Raw genomic sequence first — 20,952 nt, forward strand, 5'->3', positions numbered from 1 at the left:
CATCACGTAGGGGGTCACGTGACCAGTTCATTATACGCAAAGAATGCACAATATGAGCAGACGCAGGAGGAGACGTTTATCTTTTTACAAATAATTAAAGAAAAAAATATAACTACCATCCTTGATAGCAAACAAAAGTGAAATGTTACAAAGAATTAGAAATCCATCCTCAAAGTGGTGAGATTTTACGAGAATAACGGATAATGCGTTAAAAACCTTTCAATGGAAACACCTGCAAATCGCAACTGCACTTTGTCAAAATTTTAGAAATATCACTTTTAATTTGCGAAAAACTGTAAAGGAAACACAGATACAGAGAGGAATAATTCCTTGTCAGTCTCCATCGACCCTTAAGATGAAGCAACTCCTTCACAGAAAGCGGCCATGCAGGGGAATTTCATGTCTTTCCTGAACCACAAACCAGCCAGTTCCCTGCTGCAGACACCAGCGGATTAGTCCTCCAACCTTATATTCAGCCAGAAAGTCGTTCTGATCTTGTTCAGTGACATTGAGCAAGACCAGAATGTGGAAGATAATTAATCATTTTATTTCTTACTTACTAAATCCTAAAAAAATGTTTATTTTACACTGTTTGAGATCACATTGAATCTTTCATTGCCAATTTTACCAGTACAACTTCTTTCAAGACTTCTCAGTACCAATTCACACACACTGCAAAAATGCAGCTATCTTACAGATCCAGTGTGTAAGAATTACTAATATCTAGTGGTAAAAATGGGTATAGCATAGCTGTGAATGGACGGTGTCTGTCAGTGACCAAAATTCTTCCAGACAAACACGTTTTCACCTGTGAATGGATCCAGTGTCGTCAGGTGCAGGAATGACTGCACTGAAGGTAACTTCTGGAACATTGTGTATATGTGTTCTGTCTTCAATGGTTCTTTAAAGGTGTTACTTATCCCAAACAGTGCTCCACGCAGAGTTGTTTGTCCACTCAGTGACACCATAGTAAAAATGGTGGCACAAACACGGCAGCTGCCATGCACTGGGACCCACAGCAAGTAAATATAAATGGTTTATTCTAAGACAATAAAACATATATTAGTAAAGTGATTAGATACCAACAGAAACACAGTTTATGATAGATTATTTTCTGTCACTGGAAAAATAAACTCCAAACTATCCTGTTCATGCTTCTTTTAGTGTCATTTTAACTCTGAGACAAAACATTGGAAAACAAGAAGAACTAAAGACGATTCTTCTGAAATCTATTATCACTGTTATGGCAGTTGACATGGTACAGTTGGGGTGGCAGTGGCAGGTGGTAGAGCAGGTAGGTGGTTCGACTCCCACTTCATCCCAGTCAGTCTGTCCTTGAAATACACGTAACCCATCTTGAATGACTGTGTGGCGTTTGTATGAATGACCATCAGCGCGGTCAGTTCACCACCTGCAGCGTTAATGTAAATAAATGATGGATTCAATGTGAAGCATTGCAGTGTTATATGCTGTCTAGCTTTTAAGTAAAATAACTTATTAATAGTGTTTCACCACTTGTTTTTAGATGTTTCTCAGCCACTGAAAGCCCAGAAATACATTCTTATTTCAGGAAGTGTAATTATCTTACTGCACTAGCAGCTTATTTCACTGGGTTATAGTCTAATTCTTCTTATGTTGTGTTTTTTCTTATATTAAGACAAATAATGTTTACAGTGTGTTGTTCAAGCTGAGTAAAATAAATTAATGGTGCGTATGCAACCATATGACCACCATCTACGTCCATGTTTTCTCAGTAACTCAAACTAATTATTTTAGGGCTTATTAATTTCTTCTGCGTATTCTTTCTGCAAATCAGCAAAAAATTCTGAATTTAATTTAGTTCAAGTGTTTTTCTAGTTATTTGGATGAAAAGTTAAAGCATTCCTCATGAAATTCAGCCCTTTTTTTCCAGATAAACAAAGATCACACGACTCCTCTTGGGCTCCTGAGATCATAAAACAGAGGAGTTTATCAGAGGTTCATATGACAGAGATCTGCTGACTCAATGGCTCAGAGAAGCTTTATTAACAGATGAAAGGCTGATGGGCAGGTAATAAAGCGTGAGGCTGAGACCCTCCAGGAACTTCACACCTCTATTAACACATCCTCACTTCAACACAGACATAATCTTCTCAAACCTGACACGCTGCTCTGGCTGGAGACGATAACAAGATGGAAGCTATGAACTGCTCCAAAAAAAGCAGAGACTGAACCAGAAGATGGAGAATTTTTTAGAGAACCACTGACTCATTCAATGGCCAATGTTTGATTTCATCTTATTTCATTTTTTATTCATTTTTTTTATTTTCAATTTTAAAAATTATGTAATGTTGTTGTTTTTTTATTCTAAAAAGCAGAACCAACCCAGATTCACAAAACCCTCTTCAGTCTCAGGGTATAAAAAAGGCAGGAGGAGGCGTATGAATGGAAATGAGTTTAAATCTTCAAAAAAACAAAAGCAGAGCAGATCAGGAGGCCGACACACTTCATCTTTACCTCGCTGGAGATTATCATCATTATCATGTAATAACAAGGTTTTATCAGCAATTTACAAAAACATCAAGCTCTAAAGAAAAGGCAAGAAAACAACACATTCATCTGCTAAAATAAATACATAAAGCTTCTAAAATCAAGCATATGATGATGATGGTGATGATGATAGTGGTGATGGTGGTGGTGATGATGATGGTGATGATGATAGTGGTGATGGTGGTGGTGATGATGGTGACGGTGAGGGAGTCCAGCAGGAGATGTTTTTCTTTTAATCTCTTGTATCACTGACTTATGGAAGCCCATTGCATTCACTTGAAGACACTTTAGTTTAGGTTCTACTGTATGGAAGTGTACTGCATAAAATAAAATAAAATAAAATAAAATAAAATAAAAAAAATTAAAATAAATTAAAATAAAATAAAACTTAACTTTTCGTTCCCTTTTTTTCTGTTTTTCTGAATTAATAAGACTGTGACACTGAGGATGAAGTCTCAGGTATGAACAACCACAAAAAAGTGATAAAATCATTTCCAGACTTTTGAGACCTGAATGAGTCCAAACAATGTCAGACTGAATGAAAGTCCACCAACGGGACACGATGGGGCTTCTCAGGAGAAAACAGATGCAGAGAAGCTGAGCAGATTATCTGGACAAACAAGACAGAGGTCTTTTATCCCCTGAGTGAAACTATAACTGTAATGGTAAAATTATGTTAATTCAGAAAAACAGCAGTTTTTTTTTACTGAATGCAACACACCTTAATTCTGACTGAAAACAGGACGTCTGGTCTGGAGTTTAAAGGATGGGACAAACATGTTGTCTTCATGCATCAAATCCAAGTACAGGAACATTTTACAGAGAAATGTAACAAATGCACTTTGGCACAAAGAGAAATGTGACAGGTAAAGAGGCCTTGTATGTACACCTTACCACAACCAAAACTGCAATAAAGGCTAATAACGTCATAATTTTGGCCATTTTACAACCAACAGCGTAGCTATTTTGGTTATTTTAAATTAAATAAAGCCAATAACATAATAATTAAATGTAATAAAGCCAGTAACATAATAATTTTGACCATTTTAAACGTAATAAAGCCAGTAACATAATAATTTTGACCATTTTAAACGTAATAAAGCCAGTAAAATAATCAATTTAAATTGTCAAATGACTACGTTATTGGCCATTATTACAGTTTGGTTGCTACACACCTGCTTTACATGAAACACATCCACCTGTATGTGTGTGAGTCTGAATGAGTCAATTTTTCCTGATATAAAACACAAAGGGCGAATGGGAACAAATGTCTAATTCTTCTCATTAGAGGCTTTGGTTCAGGCTGTAAAACTTTTAACAGCGCCGACATTTGGAGGTTTTCTCTCATTATTAAAAATAAATAAATAAATAAATTCATACAGAGTTTGAGTGATTCTGTAGCTCAGCTCAGCTGAACTGACCATTTTTATAGCATCTAAAACACAACTGAGTCTAACTGAAGAGAAATGCTGCTGTTCATTATTTCTCTTCATTTCACTTCTGTAACAGTCGACCTTTCATTTGTTCCACTCCTCTGTGTTATTCCTAAACATTCAGTAGTAATTTTTAAACCAGATTACATGCAGTGTCTGCTTTTTAAACACAGGCTTTCAACATTCAGACTTTTCAAAAATGCACAGATGCCCTTTTACTGACATTTCCACAGTAGTTAACGTTTTCCATCAGTTACAAGCTTCATCTTCAAAGCTTTCACACATTTAGCTGCCTGATGAGCGTCAGAGGGGGATGTGGGGGTCATAAACGTAACAGTCAGCATTAAAATAGAAACAGTGACGGTGAAGAAAAGTGTGGGTAGATGATGGATACCGTGTCATTCCCTCTGATTTTAGGAGGAGTGTGAGCGTACTGGTGCCAAAGCTGACACAGTCCAGTAAACCAGTGCAGTCCGACTTCCTGCTCCAGTTAGAAAGGGAGCTTCTTCAGCTGCTCGAAGGTGATGAAGAACTGGGGCTTTAGTTAAGAAAAACATCAGGATTTCCATCATAACCAGAGTCAGACTGAAACAGGAGAAAAGTTCGGATGGATCATTTGTCTTCAGCGTACTGACGCTCAGCATTTAAATAAAAAAATGGTGGAAAGTTATTTGTTCTGTAAGATTTCACTCAGATTTACTAAATTCCTGGAAAATAGAAGATTACAGCTATTCAGGATGTGACCCATTAGTACACAATGACTGTAGATGGACTGAAAGAAAACTACTAAATTTAGCTTTAAAACGAGCTGATATGCAGAAATTAAGACCTGTTTGAGTACATTACAGGGCTGAAGCTATATGGGGGTACTTCCCTACCTTTAATCAAGAATTAGGAAAACCCCCCTGTATAGCTACAGATAGTCACACAGCATGTTTAAAACCTCTACTATGGTCGAGGATGTGAAATCTTTTTCACCACAAATTCTATAAAAGCATAATTATCCCTATTCTACATTTCCTTTCACGTCCACTGCAAATTATTTTAATTAACAGCATCATCTTATTCAAAGGTTTAATGTCTGTTTATAATAAGGTAAATTCCACCGGACATGTAGAACACTGTGCTGTTAGTTATCAAACAACTAGAAGCACTCAGAAATCGCAGACCTCCGACAAGCCATTGTAATTTTTTTTTTTTTGATTGTAGGCATTATTTTTCAGTTACAAGCTCTAATGGCAAAATTATCCCTGTCTTCCCATAGTAAAAAATCCTTTAAAAATTCCTGGATCAGGGGGTGATCCGGATCAACCCAAAAATCTAATCACGTGTTCCTTTTTCCATTTCTGAGATTTCCTGGAAATTTAGTCAAAATCCTTGTGTGTTATGTTGCTAACAGACACAGACAAACCAGCGCTACTGAATACATGACCTCCGCCTTGGCAGAGGTGATAATAACTAAGCTCCAACAAAGATGAGGAGTGTAGAAAAAGTCCACCCTCACGGCTTCCACGGAAAAGTCTGGAGCTGCTAAGTTTGTCTGTTTGCTGCTGTGCTGCGTTCTGGTGTGTTAACACAATGCCAAAGAGGAAAGACATCGGCAAAAATCTTAGAGAAGCAACTGTTGCGAACCATCAATCTGGGAAGGGTTTTAAGGCCATTTCCAACCTATCTGGAGTCCATCATTCTACAGACGGAAAGATTATTCACAAAACAGCTGAAAATCTTCCCAGGAGAGAATGACTCAGCAAGTTCATGGAAGAAACCCAAGACCTACATCTGAAACACTCAAGGCCTCATTTAGCAAGTTAAATGTTAAAGTTCAGGCCAAGTATGGTTTGTTTGGAAGCCACAAGACTTCTGGAACAATGTCCTTTGGACAGACCAGACTATTGTGGAAATAGCAGCTGTCAGCACGGCGGTGGAGGGATGATGATGTGGGCTTGTTCTGCAGCTACAGGACCTGGGCAACTTGACCATGAACTCCTCTGTTTTTTTTGTTTTTTTTTAACATCCTGATGCATTAAACCTTAGAAGTGAAAGAGGGTTAACTTTCTTTTCGCTAAACTTTTTTGTATCATGTTAGTATCTTCACATCCTTGAAGTAAAAACGTTATAATTTTAGAAACTAAAGATCTATTCTAAAATGCATCTGAACAAATGAAATATTTCAGATATTCCAGACAGTTTTCCATGTTCCCCTTTTTAAAGGATACAATGATGTTCCAAGGCCCCAGTCGCAGCCAGTTAGGCCAGAAACCTTTATAGAGAGCAAAGAAGCCTTCGTTCTTCCACGTCTTCATCACTCCATCCAGTGTTCCTTTGTATGTGGGACTTCCAGACAAAACCCGCTGGTTCATCATGCGTGTCCGGACCACATCTACCGGGTTGGAGGCCAGCGCCCCTGCCAGGCCGCAGGTGAAACTTGAGCTGTAAATATGCAGGATGTTGTTAATACACAGAGCTAACATCAGCTGTGACTGGAAAGAGGAAAAAAGACTTACATGAAATGTGTCAAAATAGTGTCTCCCATGAGGCCAGAGCGTAGGAGGTGCTTCTTGGTGATGTCATAGACAGGAAGTTCCACGCCAACGACAATGGCCGCCCGCTGTGCAGTGGGGATGACACCCTGAGGAAGAGGAGCACAAAGACAATAAATCAGAATGGGATGTTTTTACACAACAACTGGTGCTGAGATGTCGTCACCCCACCACTTACCCTCCACAGCCCCCTGGTCCCCTCCGTCTGGTAGATGTTAATGAAGTTGGACATCATGCTGCCTTGGAGCAAACTGCCCTGAGCCTGCATTCGGATCTGAAAGAACACAAGTCCTCTGATTTACAGATGTGTTTTAAGTGTCATGAATACTTCAACAACAAACCTTCGGCTTTAACTTTCCTGACCAACAGCTACCAACCAGTGTGTGTCCACCTGGATTAAAGGTTACTCTACTCCACACAGATGTTTTACAGGAACTTCCTGGGTTAAAATCAGCATCTGAGCCCTGCAAATTAGGAATCAGGCAGAGGAGTTCATGTGTCTGGGGATCTTATTCTTAAGTGATGTTCGAATGGAGCCAGAGATAAACAGATAGATTGGGTCTTCATCAGCAGTGATGGGGATGCTGCACCAGTCCGTTGTGGTGAAGCGAGAGCTGTGCTGAAAGGTAAAGCTCTTAATTTATCAGTCTACGCTCCAACCCTCTCCCATGGTGACTGAAAGAATGAAATCATGGATACAAGCAGCTGAGATGAGCTTCCTAAAGTTTAACTGGAGAGATCAGGTGAGGAGCTCACACATCTGGAGGGATGTTGTGGAGCTGCTGCTCCCTTGGATCTAAAGGAGTCAGCAGTGGTTCAAGAAATCTGATAGACGCCTCTCTGGAGGTTTTGTGGCCACGTGCTACTGGGAGGAGACCACGGAGCAGATCCAGGACCTGCTGGAGGGATTATACATCCTCTGTTCTTATACTGCCTTGGGATCCTCCAGGAGGAGCTGGAGAGTGTTGCTGAGGAGAAAAAGTCCTGTGTCTCCCTCCTGAACCAGTTGCCTCCACAACCTGGCTTCAGATTAATGTAAAAAAATTGATGAATGGATGAATGAGCCCTGCTTCTATAAATCAACAAAGACATAACGTTTCTGAGCCTTGGCCTTAGCGTAGCATTAATATTCACCTTGAGAACATCTGTGGGGTTGGCCAGAGAAGAGGAGAGCACTCCAGATACAACTCCACAGAACACATTGATGACCATGGTCTCATCTGCCAAAAAGATAAAAAAAATGATGTAAACACACAAACCAGAAGCCAGAAATGACACATAAACAAAGATCAGCCAGTAACGGAGCGTGTAAATCTGGACTGCACAGCCCTGTGTTTGAAGACACTGTGTTTTTGTTATGTTTCGTACACTAGCCAGTTTTGTTGGAGGTAAAACATTTGTATAATTATTTAACACTTGTGTTCTGTTGAGCTGCTTTAATTTTGTCCTGAAATCATCTAACCGTATAAGTCTTAACAATATGTCCAGAGCTATGAATTAAACAGCATAATAAATAGTTTAATGAGGAGCTCCTGGCTGTTACTTCCATATCAGTCAGCTGTTAATAGTAAATGAAAAGGATTTATCTTTCACATTTTCTAGCTTTTGGCTTTAAATATATCAGACCACAGACAAGAGCTGTGAATTAGATTTTACAGATAAAATTGATTTTTTTCTCTATTTCTGTTGATCAGTGCTGCATCCAGCAGAAGTGAGCCATTACAAATGTGATTTCATCGTCTACCTTTACTGTATGTTTGGCTTTATTAACTCATTGTTGTGGTAGGTGTTTGTTCAGATTGTATCACTTATAACCAGAGACAGAGATCTGTTTTATACTGTTATGTTCTGACCCAAACAATACACAGAGGTGTCAAACAAACCAGACCCAGAGGATCCAATCTGGCCCACAGGATGGATTTGGTAAATGTGAGAATAACATAGAAGACATAATATTTTTATTAAAAGTAACTGTAATTCTTAATTTGTCCAGGTGTGGTTTCATTTTTTATGTTTAAATGTACATTTCCAATGCAGGGGGCTAACTTGTTCCATCTTTTCTAACCTTATGATGTAATAGATGTAACTCCAGTTTGTGTTATGAGGTGAGTCAGGATTACTACACACATGTGGAAATGTACACATATACATTTAAAATAACTTCTAGATCTGGAAAAGTTATATAATGTAAATTACTGGATTCTTCACTTCCAGATACCTGAGGATTTTTGGATCCTTTGTGATCTGGAAGTTGTAATCCATGTGGAGCTATTATGTAAAATAAACAGAAATAATATAAAAATTCTAATAAATAAAATAAATACATTTAAAAACTTTTATATGTGAAGTTAATAACATTTACTTAAAAGTCTGACATTACATGTAAACTTGAAAATAAAAAATGATGACATTAAAATAAAATAATTATTCATTTATAAACATGTAAATATATATAAATTAGGGCTGTCAAATGATTAAATTTTTAATCAGGTTAATCACAGCTTACAGATTAGTCATGATTAATAACAATCTACGATTATGCCTGAAATCTGCCCATTTTACTGTATTGTATCATCATAAAGAGCAAATGGCTTTTCTTTGCTTTTTTACATTAGATGATCATTTTAGTTGTAATAATCAGTTCAATATTACATACAATCCAGACCTTATAAAATATATCTCATTTGTACCCCTCTTTTGCTGGCCAGTACTCCTGTCTGGCTCCTAATCAAACTTTCCAGACCCGCCCCTGCATAACTGAAGTATAAATCCTTTCTACCACCTGTCAGCTGCTTCGTTGCGTCCTGCTCTGATTTGTATCTCAGAACCTGTTCACAACGTCTCAAATTACATTTACGGCCCATTAAGGATCAGACCTGTATCTCTAACATCTGTACAGCACCACTGATTTAGAGAATACATCTCTTTGCTTCCTTTTGCTGTTTCACTCTCCCTAGATATCTGAACCTGTTTTTTTTTTAAATGCAGGAAAAGTGCAGATGTTGGATCCTCTTACCAGGAAAAGTGTGGGTTTTAAAACATCCTCATCTCCCACTGGTGTGAATCAAATCCATAGTGAGCCAGCTCACCTTTAGGGTGACATCTCCATGTCTTGCCATCATTAATGACAGATGCTGCGCATGCGTTAAAATTTTTAATGCAATTTATTACATAAATTAGTTACCGCTGTTAATGTGTTATTTTTGACAGCCTTAATATAAATATATATTTACATATATATATTTTTTTGCATATCCTAAATATAAATATAACCTTTATATTTTTATATATAAAATATATGAGCAAAAATATTAAATACATAAAACAGGTAAATATATAACTGAGGCAAAATATTGTTCACACTTATTTTTCTCCAAAACTTTCAGGTTGTTCAAAATGTTTTCTAAAAGGACGATTCATTAAATGTAAACGTCTTGTTGATTTACTTGGAAAATGTTGGAAAAAGTTATTTTTATATTATTATGTTGTTATTTCACTGGCTGAACCCACTGGAGATCGGAGTGTTTTACAACACTTAATTATGACACATTAAAAGACAGAACTTCTTAATTAAAACATAACTAAATTATTTCAGTTAAGCTGATTTCAGGACTGCTGTGAAATCTGAGTGTTTCTAAAACAAAATCACAGAGAAAAAGAAAATAAATTAAGGGTGATTTTCTTTAGAAATGAGTGTCTATCACTGACATCAGAAACAGAGTTTTGTAAAAATGGAAGAGATCTAATTTAGGTTTTCTTTGCAGGAGTGAAGATATCTGCTGTGGAACATCATGTGGGTGGAGTTATTTTAAACAGTCAAAAAAACATCTCTGTAAATCAAACTCCACCCACCTGATGTCCAAGCAGACCAAAACCAGAATTAATGCTGTTAGCAATTAAACTTTGAGTTTGTCAGTGTTAGCAAGTGGTGGATCTTATTAGTAGGAACCCAGAATGATGTCTAGAATGGAGGAAGAGGGAGAAGGAGGAGGAGACAAAATAAGAATAGTAAGGGATTGAGTTTAGAACAATAGTTACAGTAATCCTTGATCAATCTGACCAACAGTTAGTGTGGCGTTCCTGGCGCCGCTCATTTTATGGGCAGGGGAACAGGCGCTCGATCCCACCACAACCACAGGGCAAACCCAAGCCTGTATCAAAACAAGCATTCAAAACACAGTGGCACCATCGTGGCACAGAGCATGCAGGTTGGAAAGGCAAACAATCAACAGGAACAAATAAAAGTGCTTTTTCTTGAAAAAACAGAAAAAAAAATTTAGACCCTCAAGTTTTATTTCATACTCGCCCCATCTTTAGTTTCAGGACCATCATGAGTTGTTAAGCAGATCAAAAATGAAATGCAGGTGTCCCTTACCCAGGTTTCATTGGTGCCATTACACTTATTCATAACTCTTCATGCGGAAAACTTACTACACTCCATGTGTGGACCATGACCGGTGCTCCACTGTTAGCAGTTTAATAAAATTTGTACAACAAAACACCAAATCTGAATAAAACTTCACACTAAAGCCAGCACTGAGGTCTCCACAGTATTGTGCTTGCTTTATTTACAACTGGCTCTTCAGCTTAATGATGGATGAAATGTTGTTGACAAGTAGTGGTGACAGATAAGGAAGGAAGCAGTCAACAGATAAAAAGGGAGATAGATGGGAGCAGAGGAGACGGACCTGTGGTCATAAACTTCTCCAACATCGTGGCGCCAGTCATTTACTGATAAACGCAGCAGGAAGCCATCTGGCTGTCGACGTGTCTGCACCCATCATGAAGCGACCACCTGAGTCCCTCCATCTCTATCTGACACCTTAATACAGGCAGACGTTTAACCTATGGCACATTATTTTCTGTTCAGGCTGATTAAATACTCCATCCAGAGAACAGATCGCAAGGGTAACAGCCTGAGCAGAGAAAGCCAGCATCTGTCCGGCAATTTCTTCCAGCTCATCCGATAGAACCCCAAGGTGTTCTCAGACCAGCCGAAAGATGCTGATTCTACAGTGTGTCCTGGGTCTGCCTCCTAAAAAGACATGCCCCAAAAACCTCCCCAGGGAGGTGTCCAGGAGGCATCCTAACCTGATGCCTGATCCACCTACACTGGCTCTGGATGTGGAGGAGCAGCAGTTCTACTCTGATCTCCTCCTGGATGACGGAGCTTCTCACCCTACTGTATCTCTAATGAGAGTCGAGACACCCTGAAGAGGAAACTCATTTCAGCCGCTTGTATCAGCTGGTGACCATAGATGAGGGTAGGAACGTAGATCGACCGGTAAATCGAAAGCTTCGTCTTTAAGCTCAGCTCCTTCTTCACCATGACAGGCTGATGCAGAGGCCACATCACTGCAGACGCTGCATCAATCCACCTGTAAATCTCCCACTCCATCCTTCCCACTCCTGAATGAGACTCTGAGATACTTGAACTCTTCCATTTGGAACAGGACCTCATTCCAAACTCGGAGAGGGCACCCCACCCTGTTCTGTCTGAGGACCGTGGTCTCGGATTTGAAGTGCTGATCTTAAATAATATAAAATATAAAGGTTGACAATCTGACACAACACTGAAAGATCCATGTTGTAGTAATTATGTGAGAAGAAATGTGTTCAATAAAAATATTTCAGAAGGGGTTAATGTAATCGCACCAACGTAACCAGGATAAACTCCACCTCACATACTGGTTACCAAACCTACTTCTGATGGTTCTCAAACTAAACTAAATGCAAATGGCTAAAGTGACTTTACTGATTTCTAGAGGGAACCCTGTATTAAAAGTTTGAAATTTTTCTCAGCTGCAGTAAAGCCCAACACTTTATATAAAGAAATATTTACAACAGAAAAAAAGAGAGTATTATTAACTCCTTTTCATCCATTGTAAAACAAATGACACCAGAACATCCAGTATGCATGCAAAATATCCCAAAACAAAGAAAGGACAAGACCCACAGGGTTTCTGTGCTGTTTGAACAACAAACCTTTTGAGTCCAAACAGAAGAAAAAGAAGTGAGAGGAATGAATGATCAGTGAAAGAATGATGTAACCAGCAACCTGCCGCTGAGATGTTAACACCTGAGAAAAATATACCAACAAAGATTTGTTGAAGGGAAACCAGTGTGGTTTTCCAACATTTGTTGTCCTGTAAACATGAGACGTCAATAATGTGTTTAATTCCCACAGTAAAAGATCAATAATAATAATAATAATAAATATTTTATTGTAGCTTGTGGGGCGCTGGAGTCTAAGTCTGTCCAGACCGGTTGACTCTACATTAACACTTAAAACTCCACTAGATCTTCGGTGCCCCACAAGCGATAGTGTGTATGTTATCAACATTCCTCTGTAACAGTAGTGTGTAATTCTGTGGGGTAAACTGTGATGGATGGCTTACCCTTTAGGTCAGGGCTACTCAGGTTTTCAATGTAGACTGTTGTTTGATTCTGGTGTTTTCAACACATCAGAATCAAATGAAATGGCTCTAACAGACTGTCACAATGACTCATTAATTTGTGTGAGGTGTGTTGGAGCAGGGATACATGGAAAACCTGCTGGATTGCAGGCCTCGTAGGACCGAACTGAGTAGCCCTGCTTTAGGTGATATACCGTCCAGGAGGTTTGCAATCCAGCCACAAAATGTAGTGTTTATTCAGAGACTCTACATGGTAAATTTAAAATGATAACACCATTATTTATCACATTTTCATTAAAAAAAAGGTCACTATTAATACTGTGTTAACGCCTTTCCACCCATCAGCTAGCTTACATTGATGGTAATGTCCATTCAGGAGCAGCCAAAGATCAATAAGTGAGCAGAAAGTTCTATGTGTGTCTGAAAAGAAGAAAAATAATAATTCTCGATGGGTTGAATAAAGTCAAGAAAATGTTTTATGATGCAGGGTGGTGCTAAGTTGGAGCTGATTTTATTGAGGACAGTAGGTAAATAGTAGCATAAAAAAAGATCTGCTTGATCACTGTTGATCTGTGTGTTATTTCTACAAAGTACTGTTAGTAATAAATTCTTTTTTCTTGTTTTGGTCGGCCTTTATGCTGCTATAGCTGTTGTTACATTCATTTTACATCATTTTAGCCTCATAATCTGACAACTGAGGCTGTCCTAAAACATGTTGACTGGGATTAAAAGGTTGAGTTTTATTGACATTTTTACATTAAAATCAGGCGGAAAGTGACTTGGAGTTTTAAGGGTTAAATATACTGTCAGTTTGACTCTAACCATGTACCATCATTCCCATTTGTTCAGCTAAAAGGTCTAATAATGTTCCAGACATACGTGTGTTGAGTCCTGTCAAGATTTAACTGATTGTAACTACATCCTTTCACGTAAAAGCAGGGTTTCCTTCACTGCTGGCAGCCTGGACGTTTGCACATCTTAATGATGACAGACTGTAAGAAAGGTTAGCAGAAAAACAGAGGCTTGGATATCCCAGGAAAAGATGGTGGCGCTCACCTTCTGGGCGGCTGACAAACAGCCTCTTCAGAGAATTGTATGTTCCTATCTTGATTGTCCCATAAGAAGCTTGTCTCAAAAGCGCTGGGGAGATCCTGAGCAGAGAGGTGATATAAGTTAGCTGCAGAAATATATGAACTTAAGCAAATATGCGAGCACCATGAAATACAGACTTATTGAAAATCACAGGAATATGACCCACCGCTTTACAAGTCAGGAGTCGGCATTTATTAAGTCATTTTCAGGTTCTGATTGTAATGTAATAATGAGGGGGTCATATTGTTTGCTTTAGCATTGTGCAGTCGGGTCATTCTAACATTAAAAAGCAGCAACTCAAAAGAAGTTTGTCAGTATTAGAGTCAAAAACTGTAAACTTGCAAGGATGGATCATTTTGTTAACATGCTAATACGAATAACCTGCAGACAGGTGGAACTCTGTTATTCAGTCTTCCATTAATTCCTTCTAACAAACATTTCATGTGTGTCTGTGCTTTATAAAAATGTCCAAAACAAGCTCCCCAATAACACCAGAACTATCAAAAAGTAATAGTTATGCAGTAAATCATCTCTGCTTGGACAAAAATCTGTGACTCTTACATTAAGTATGAAATAAAATGATATTTTTGTGGCTATTTTTGGTCATATATTGGTCATGTATAAAGAATGTGAAGAAAAATGCCTGTTTCATACCCGGAGTAGAGCGCCCGGATACCCTCCTCCTTGCCAATCCTGAAGAGGGCGTGGAACATGCCCCTGTAGCGTACCTCCGTGTACTGGGACTGACCCTGGACCTGAAGCCGTGTCTTAGTCAGGTCGATGGGAAACGTCCCTGAAAATTAAAAAATAAATAAATAAATAAGAAAAAGAATAAAAAAGTCAAATGAAAAGACGGTGCTTTCAACAGAAAAGCTAGCACTAAAAATAACAGATTGCAAATTATTTGTAGCTGTATGTTTCTTACCATGAAACGCACAAGAAATGCTAAATTAATGCTAAAAAGTAATTAAATATTTAGCTTTCAATATTGTAATTTTTTTAAATAAACAATTGGGGATAAGGTTCAAAGAAATGTCTCATATGCAGCACACAAACTAAATATAATTTTTCAGAAAACTAAGATGCATAATGGGACTAATAGTCATATTACTGCATCTCGTCCCAACAACCTGCCTAGTTCGGAGTCTGTAAACCATGCACAAACAGAATAATTCATACAATTTTCACCAAACAGCTTTGATATTTATTCAGCTGCAGTATCAGTTCCCCTCTGAAACCAGAGTTTTCACCACTAAGCAGACGCTGCTGCACATTTCCCAGTGGCTGAAAATCTCAGCAGCTGACAACACAATTTACTTTTAACATGTGAAACAGCCACAGTTTATAATATACCCAGTTCAATTTTGGTTGTTCAATGTCTGTATGCTGTGATGCATCACATACCAAATTCTGCGACAATTGAGGCCATCCCTCCGTAGATGAATGGCTTCCAGTTCAGGCTGGCCATCTCCGTGGCGGCGGCGGCAGCTTCCACCTGCTGCAGCCCCGCTAAGAACAGGAACAAGCCCAGGCAGAGGTCAACACAATGCTGCAGCCTCTGACAGTACAGCATGTCGGCAACCATTTAAATGTAACGATGCTACAGATCTACACGGCTGCTCAGCATCAGCATCCCAGCATACTGCGCCGGAAAGAGACGCCCGCCACAAGGAACGCCAAGAGAAGAGCCGTCATGTTTGTTCTGAGCTTTCTATTGGCTGAGTGATCAGTCAATCAATATTTACAGCAATTTCATTGGCTGTGAGGGAACACCGTTTGATGACAGTTAGGGGACAGCAACAGTGTCACGAGAGGGAAGTTATTTATCATTAAAACCAATTACCTGAAGTCAAAACGCTATTTTATACAACAGTACAAATTCTCTGTTTGTATATACAGCTTCAATAAAAGGAAAACACACATGTTATTTGTCTATTTTACAGAGAAATATGTTCCAACTATTTGAAACGCTCAGCTTGCGGCAGATGGCTGCTATCGGTTTCTCAGCTAACACTTCTCAAGATAAGTAGCCCGTTTGTTAGCCAACTAACCGGCAGGTAATCCGTCACCATGACGACCAGGTGAGGTATCACGTACCTGTGGTGTAGAGACGATCCGCAGTTATTATTTCTCTTTGCTTGCCATGACTCGATGAATGTTCGTGCACTGACTTTAAAAAACTGTGAGCAGGAAACTTATCGTCTGCTGTAGCTTCCCATTTCAGCTAGCGGCAAAGTCCGGACCGGAAGTGGGGCAAACATGATTTCCGTTTACGGCATCAAAATAAACTGCTGTGTATGGTACTAACAAAGACAAAACAAGGTCACCGTAATATCCCTGTAAACAAGCCAGATCGTTCTGGTTAAAGGGGAAAAACTAAATAACTTTCTTTTATTCTTTGCCTCGTAGTCTCAAATCCAAATAGGTCGTAATTTATTCATACAAAACAGTATTTTATTTAATTTTCAGTCATTTTTGGAGTTTTAATTTGTGCTTCGTTTAAATTTGTTTTACATCAGTGGGAGTAAAATATGCCTCAGAAAGACAGGATATCATGGGAATCATGGTAAAGTATTACAGCAGGCCAGATGCATCCATTTTAGCTTGCTGATTTTGAATAATAGTACTTTAATAAAAATCCATTTCCATCTTTTCCTTTTCGATATTATATTATTCCATTTTATGACATATAAACACAGTCCCTGAATATAACTAACATCTACTTAGCAAAATATATAAACTTTAAACTAAACAAATCTTGGTCTAGATGGATGTTAACATTTTATCTAGTATAACTGTTGTAATTATCATACCATGTATGAGCTTTGAGGTTAAATAGAAATAAAACAGGATAAGTGGGATTTAAATGAAAAGACCGACTTGTGAAATATACATTTATAACAACAGATTATAGTCTAAGGTTTTACTGAAGCAGTGTAATGTAAAGGATTGTAAATTTTATTTGTTGCCTATGTATACATTGGTAAAGCATAAGTAAAAGATCTGTTTCAGAAATCCCATTTTGTTTTGACAGGTTTTTTTCAGAAGGTATGGAATAAACATAAAACCATTAGTTTTTTTACAAAAATGTGAAAAAGTAAAGTTGTCTACAACAAGGACAACCTCAAATAAAACTTATGAAATAACCAAAGATGTTCCTTTAGTTTTTATTATTTTATTACTTTATATATTATTAAGTTTTTGCTATTTAGTAGAAAAAAATCATACATATAACACAAAACCTTTATTTAACTGCTTTTTATTTAATCATGGTTAACATTTGTTTTTTCTGAATGTAAATCTGATTTCCTTCTGCTGGTCTCTCACCGCTCAGTTCCAAACACCGACATTCATCTCTGCCCAGTCATGTTTTAATTCCTTATGAACATTTTCTGTTTTCAGTCAGTTCTATTTCCGTTGTGATGATATTTCTGTTGGTGTCCTGCCTGCTCAAACTGTATGTTTCCATTTTACAACCTTCCTATTTTGTTTGTACTTGTTCCAAACGTTAGACACAGCTGATGAAAAACAACCAACATCTTGTTCTATCATCATAGTTGAATTACCACCTTGATTCAGATTTTAAATCATTTCCATTGTTTTAACTGACTGCTCTCGTTTCCGGACAATCACTCAAAATGCTCACCAAGTTCTGCAAACACTTTTTAAAAGCAGGCTTGTTGGAAAATTTAGATTTTTACCAATTTTTATAATATAGTGACTTTATTTAATCATTTTGAGAGTGGTTTTAAAAACCTAAGATGTTTAGCTGTTAAATTAAACAGTTCTGTGCCAAATTTAAAATAGTTAGATGAAAATCCTCAGTGGTGAGTCCATATTTTGTGTTATACATCTTTTAAGGTGGTATTAAAAATTACATCCAATTCATTTTAAATCCCAACTGACTCTCGTAATCACCCATTTCACTAAAAAGCTTCACTGGCACAACTTACCAAATTCCAGCTGTTAGTGATTGTAACTTGTTCATATCTGCACTTAAATACAACTGTTACATACCATCGATTTCTCTTTCGAGCATCTCAGATGTGAAACTGTTCATAAAACTCATTAACTTCATATCTCAGTTTTAGAGCAAAACAATTCAGCTTCGGATTAGCAGCTTGTTAACTTGATATAACCCAACACAAGGAAGAGCTGAGAAACTCCTCAGTATAACACATCAGCCTACACTACAACTTATTGTAGTCAGAAAACATCAGCAGTCAATGAAATTGATTCTGCCCGAGGAAGGTAAACAGGGTCACAGAGATATGCACGGTAGCTGGATTCTTTCATCCAAAGACATGCATGTGAGGTTAAGTAAACAGGTCTGTCTTGTGCCTCTATAGGACTCTCTGTATAAATAAAGGTTTCAGTCCTTTGCATCACAAAATTCCAACTACCTCCACAGTTTTTGTCATTTTTGTTGTATAAATGTTGAATAAATTCAGCAGCTCATCAGGTATCTCCACTGTGGTGACAAATTAGTAACACATATGTAAATATGTGCTTGGAATTACACACATGAAGATTGTGTTTCATGCACAAATGTACCACATTACTTAAAAACAAGCCAAATGTTATCATTTAGGGGTAGTTTTAATCTTCTCAGGTTGGTCCATCTGGTCCTAGTCTGATGTGTGAGAACACAAGTAAAACTTTGCTGGACTTGCTGACAGCTCTGAACATGCGGTGAGTCAGGATAGTCTATTCTTTTATTTATACCTCTTTCTCTGTCTTACATGAGTTCTTTCTTTTCAGTCATACCTTCCCTGTTTTCCTCCCATCTTTAGGGATTTTTTGACCTTATCTGGACACATGTTTTCCTGCTAAATGAAGCAGAAGGCTAATTTGGAGCTATTACCATAACACTCACTGATTACCAAGAATTTCACTTGGAAAGCTCAACTCACCATCCATTTTATCAGGACCACCTTCTAGTACTGGGTCAGACCCCTTTGTCTTTCAGAACTATTTTAATTATTAGTGTCATAGATTCAACAAGGTGGTGGAAACATTCCTCAGAGATTTTGTTCCATGTTGACATGACAGCATCACACAGTTGCTGCAGGTTTGTCGGCTGCATCCATGATGAGAATCTCCCGTTCCACCACATCCCAAAGCTGCTCTACTGGATTGAGATCTGGTGGCTGTGGAGGTCATTGGAGTCCAGTGACCTCATTGTCATGTTCTAGAAGATGTTGGAGATGATCTGAGCTTTGTTGCATTATCCTGCTGGAAGTAGCCATCACCCTTACACCATTTACACCATCACACCAATACACCAGCAGCAGCCTGAAGCATTGATCCAAGGCAGGATGGATCCATGTTTTCATGACGTTTCCACCAAATTCTGAACCTATTATATTAATGTGGAGCTGAAATGGAGACTCATCCGACCAGCAACGTTTCTCCATCTTCTATTTTCCAGTTCTGGTGAGTCCGTGTGAATTGTAGCCTTAGTTTCCTGTTCCCTTCTTCAGACCGTTCTCTGTAAACCCTAGAGATGGTTGTGTGTGAAAATCCCAGTAAATACTCAGGCCAACAACCATGCCATGTTCAAAGTCATGTAAATCCTCTTTCTTAATCATTCTGATGCTCAGTTTGAAATTCAGCAAGTTCTCTTCACCATGTCTACATGACTGGATGTATTGAGTTGCTGCCATGTGATTGGCTGATTAGATATTTGTGTTAACCAGCAGATGAATTGGTGGAGCTGATAAAGTGGACGATGAGTGGGTGTGTCCAGCTGTAGGAGTGCTGATGTCTTGTCTATCTCACTTATGTTTAACACAGTAAATATCAGTAACATCCTTCTCCATCAGTAGAAAAATAGACTCGTTAGATTCTTTTCTAAACCAACAAATGTAGTCAGAGGTTAGTAGAACAATAACAAGCAGTTAAAGCCCAGTTCAGAGAGAATGGAGTCGATTGAAACTCTGCAGTCCAGTTGAGACACATTTTTGCCTTTCCTTTCTTTCTTCTTCTTCTTCTTATTTGGTGGTGGACTACAGGAAGACACCTTGACAACAGCTTCTGTGGCATGCCTGCTTCAGGTTTGCTCCAACATGTTACGCAGTGGATTTACAGTGTGGTTCTCAGCAGTCGAAGTACACGCTGGTAAAGTTGTTGGACAACTGACACCAGATTCCTAAGAGAAGGACAAGATACAAGTCAGAACAAGATCCTGAAGGAAAGCTGAAGAGACTCAGCAGCATTTTTTTTAGAGAGAGAATCTAAATAAGTCCTCATCTCTCTGTAAATAAATCTGCAGGTCATAACAGATTTGTTGCCTCTGTAGGACAGGATCTATGATATCTTTCTAACAGCAGTTAGAACCAACAAGGCTGCGGCCATGTTTTCATGTTGGTTTTTCTGTCTGTCTGTTAGCAACATAACTCAAAAAGTTATGGACAAATTTTGATGAAATTTTCAGGAAATCTCTGTGGAATAAGGAACAAATTATTAGATTTTTTAAAGGATTCTTCGGTATGGGGCAATAGGGATAGTTTTGCCATTAGAGCTTTTAACTAAAAAATAATTACCACAATCACTGGTAAAAAATAAATGACCATGGCTTGCCGGAGATCTGCGCTCTCCGAATGCTTCTAGTTATGACATTTTGTAAACAGGACTTGGATAAAGAAAGACCACGTCTGGTATAGAAAAAGGGTGGAACCACTGATGGAATAGTATTTGAGTAATTTAAAGTGTTGATGTATTTAATTTATTCTAGAATAACAAAATGTTTTGTTAATCATCATCATCATCATCATATACAGCGCTTTATCACCAGCCACAGCTGAAACTACATCTGATATAGAATAAAAGCATTAAACTACAGCATAAACAATTAAAATTCACTGCAAGGAATAAAAATAATAAATTAGGTTAAATCAAATCCAAACAATAAAAGATATAAGATCAAGTCTCAACTTTGGT

General features: G+C 38.1%; 1 protein-coding gene across 1 annotated transcript; it reads right to left on the reverse strand.

Annotated features, from left to right (window-relative positions):
* Positions 1-2,421: 2,421 nt before the first annotated feature.
* On the reverse strand, positions 2,422-15,659 carry slc25a14 (solute carrier family 25 member 14). The gene is made up of 8 exons (XM_042009418.1): positions 15,415-15,659; positions 14,665-14,803; positions 13,975-14,069; positions 7,637-7,722; positions 6,681-6,776; positions 6,467-6,591; positions 6,179-6,392; positions 2,422-4,494 (listed from the first exon to the last, which is right to left on the reverse strand). Exons 1-8 carry the CDS (start codon positions 15,593-15,595, stop codon positions 4,453-4,455), a joined length of 978 nt encoding a protein of 325 aa, XP_041865352.1. The 5' UTR covers positions 15,596-15,659; the 3' UTR covers positions 2,422-4,452.
* Between the last annotated feature and the right edge of the window lie 5,293 nt (positions 15,660-20,952).

This window comes from Melanotaenia boesemani, chromosome 15 (genome assembly GCF_017639745.1).
Source record: "Melanotaenia boesemani isolate fMelBoe1 chromosome 15, fMelBoe1.pri, whole genome shotgun sequence".
In the NCBI taxonomy this organism is placed as follows: domain Eukaryota; kingdom Metazoa; phylum Chordata; class Actinopteri; order Atheriniformes; family Melanotaeniidae; genus Melanotaenia; species Melanotaenia boesemani.

Bases quoted from the DNA above. Each gene is read 5' to 3' on its own strand.
- slc25a14 (XM_042009418.1), bottom strand. From the start codon at position 15,595: ATGGTTGCCGACATGCTGTACTGTCAGAGGCTGCAGCATTGTGTTGAC. The intron at 7,723-13,974 runs GTGAGCGCCACC...TCTTTTTGGCAG, and splicing joins GTTTGTCAGCCGCCCAGAAG to ATGAGACCATGGTCATCAAT. The intron at 6,777-7,636 runs GTGAATATTAAT...GTGTTCTTTCAG, and splicing joins ACCCCACAGATGTTCTCAAG to ATCCGAATGCAGGCTCAGGG.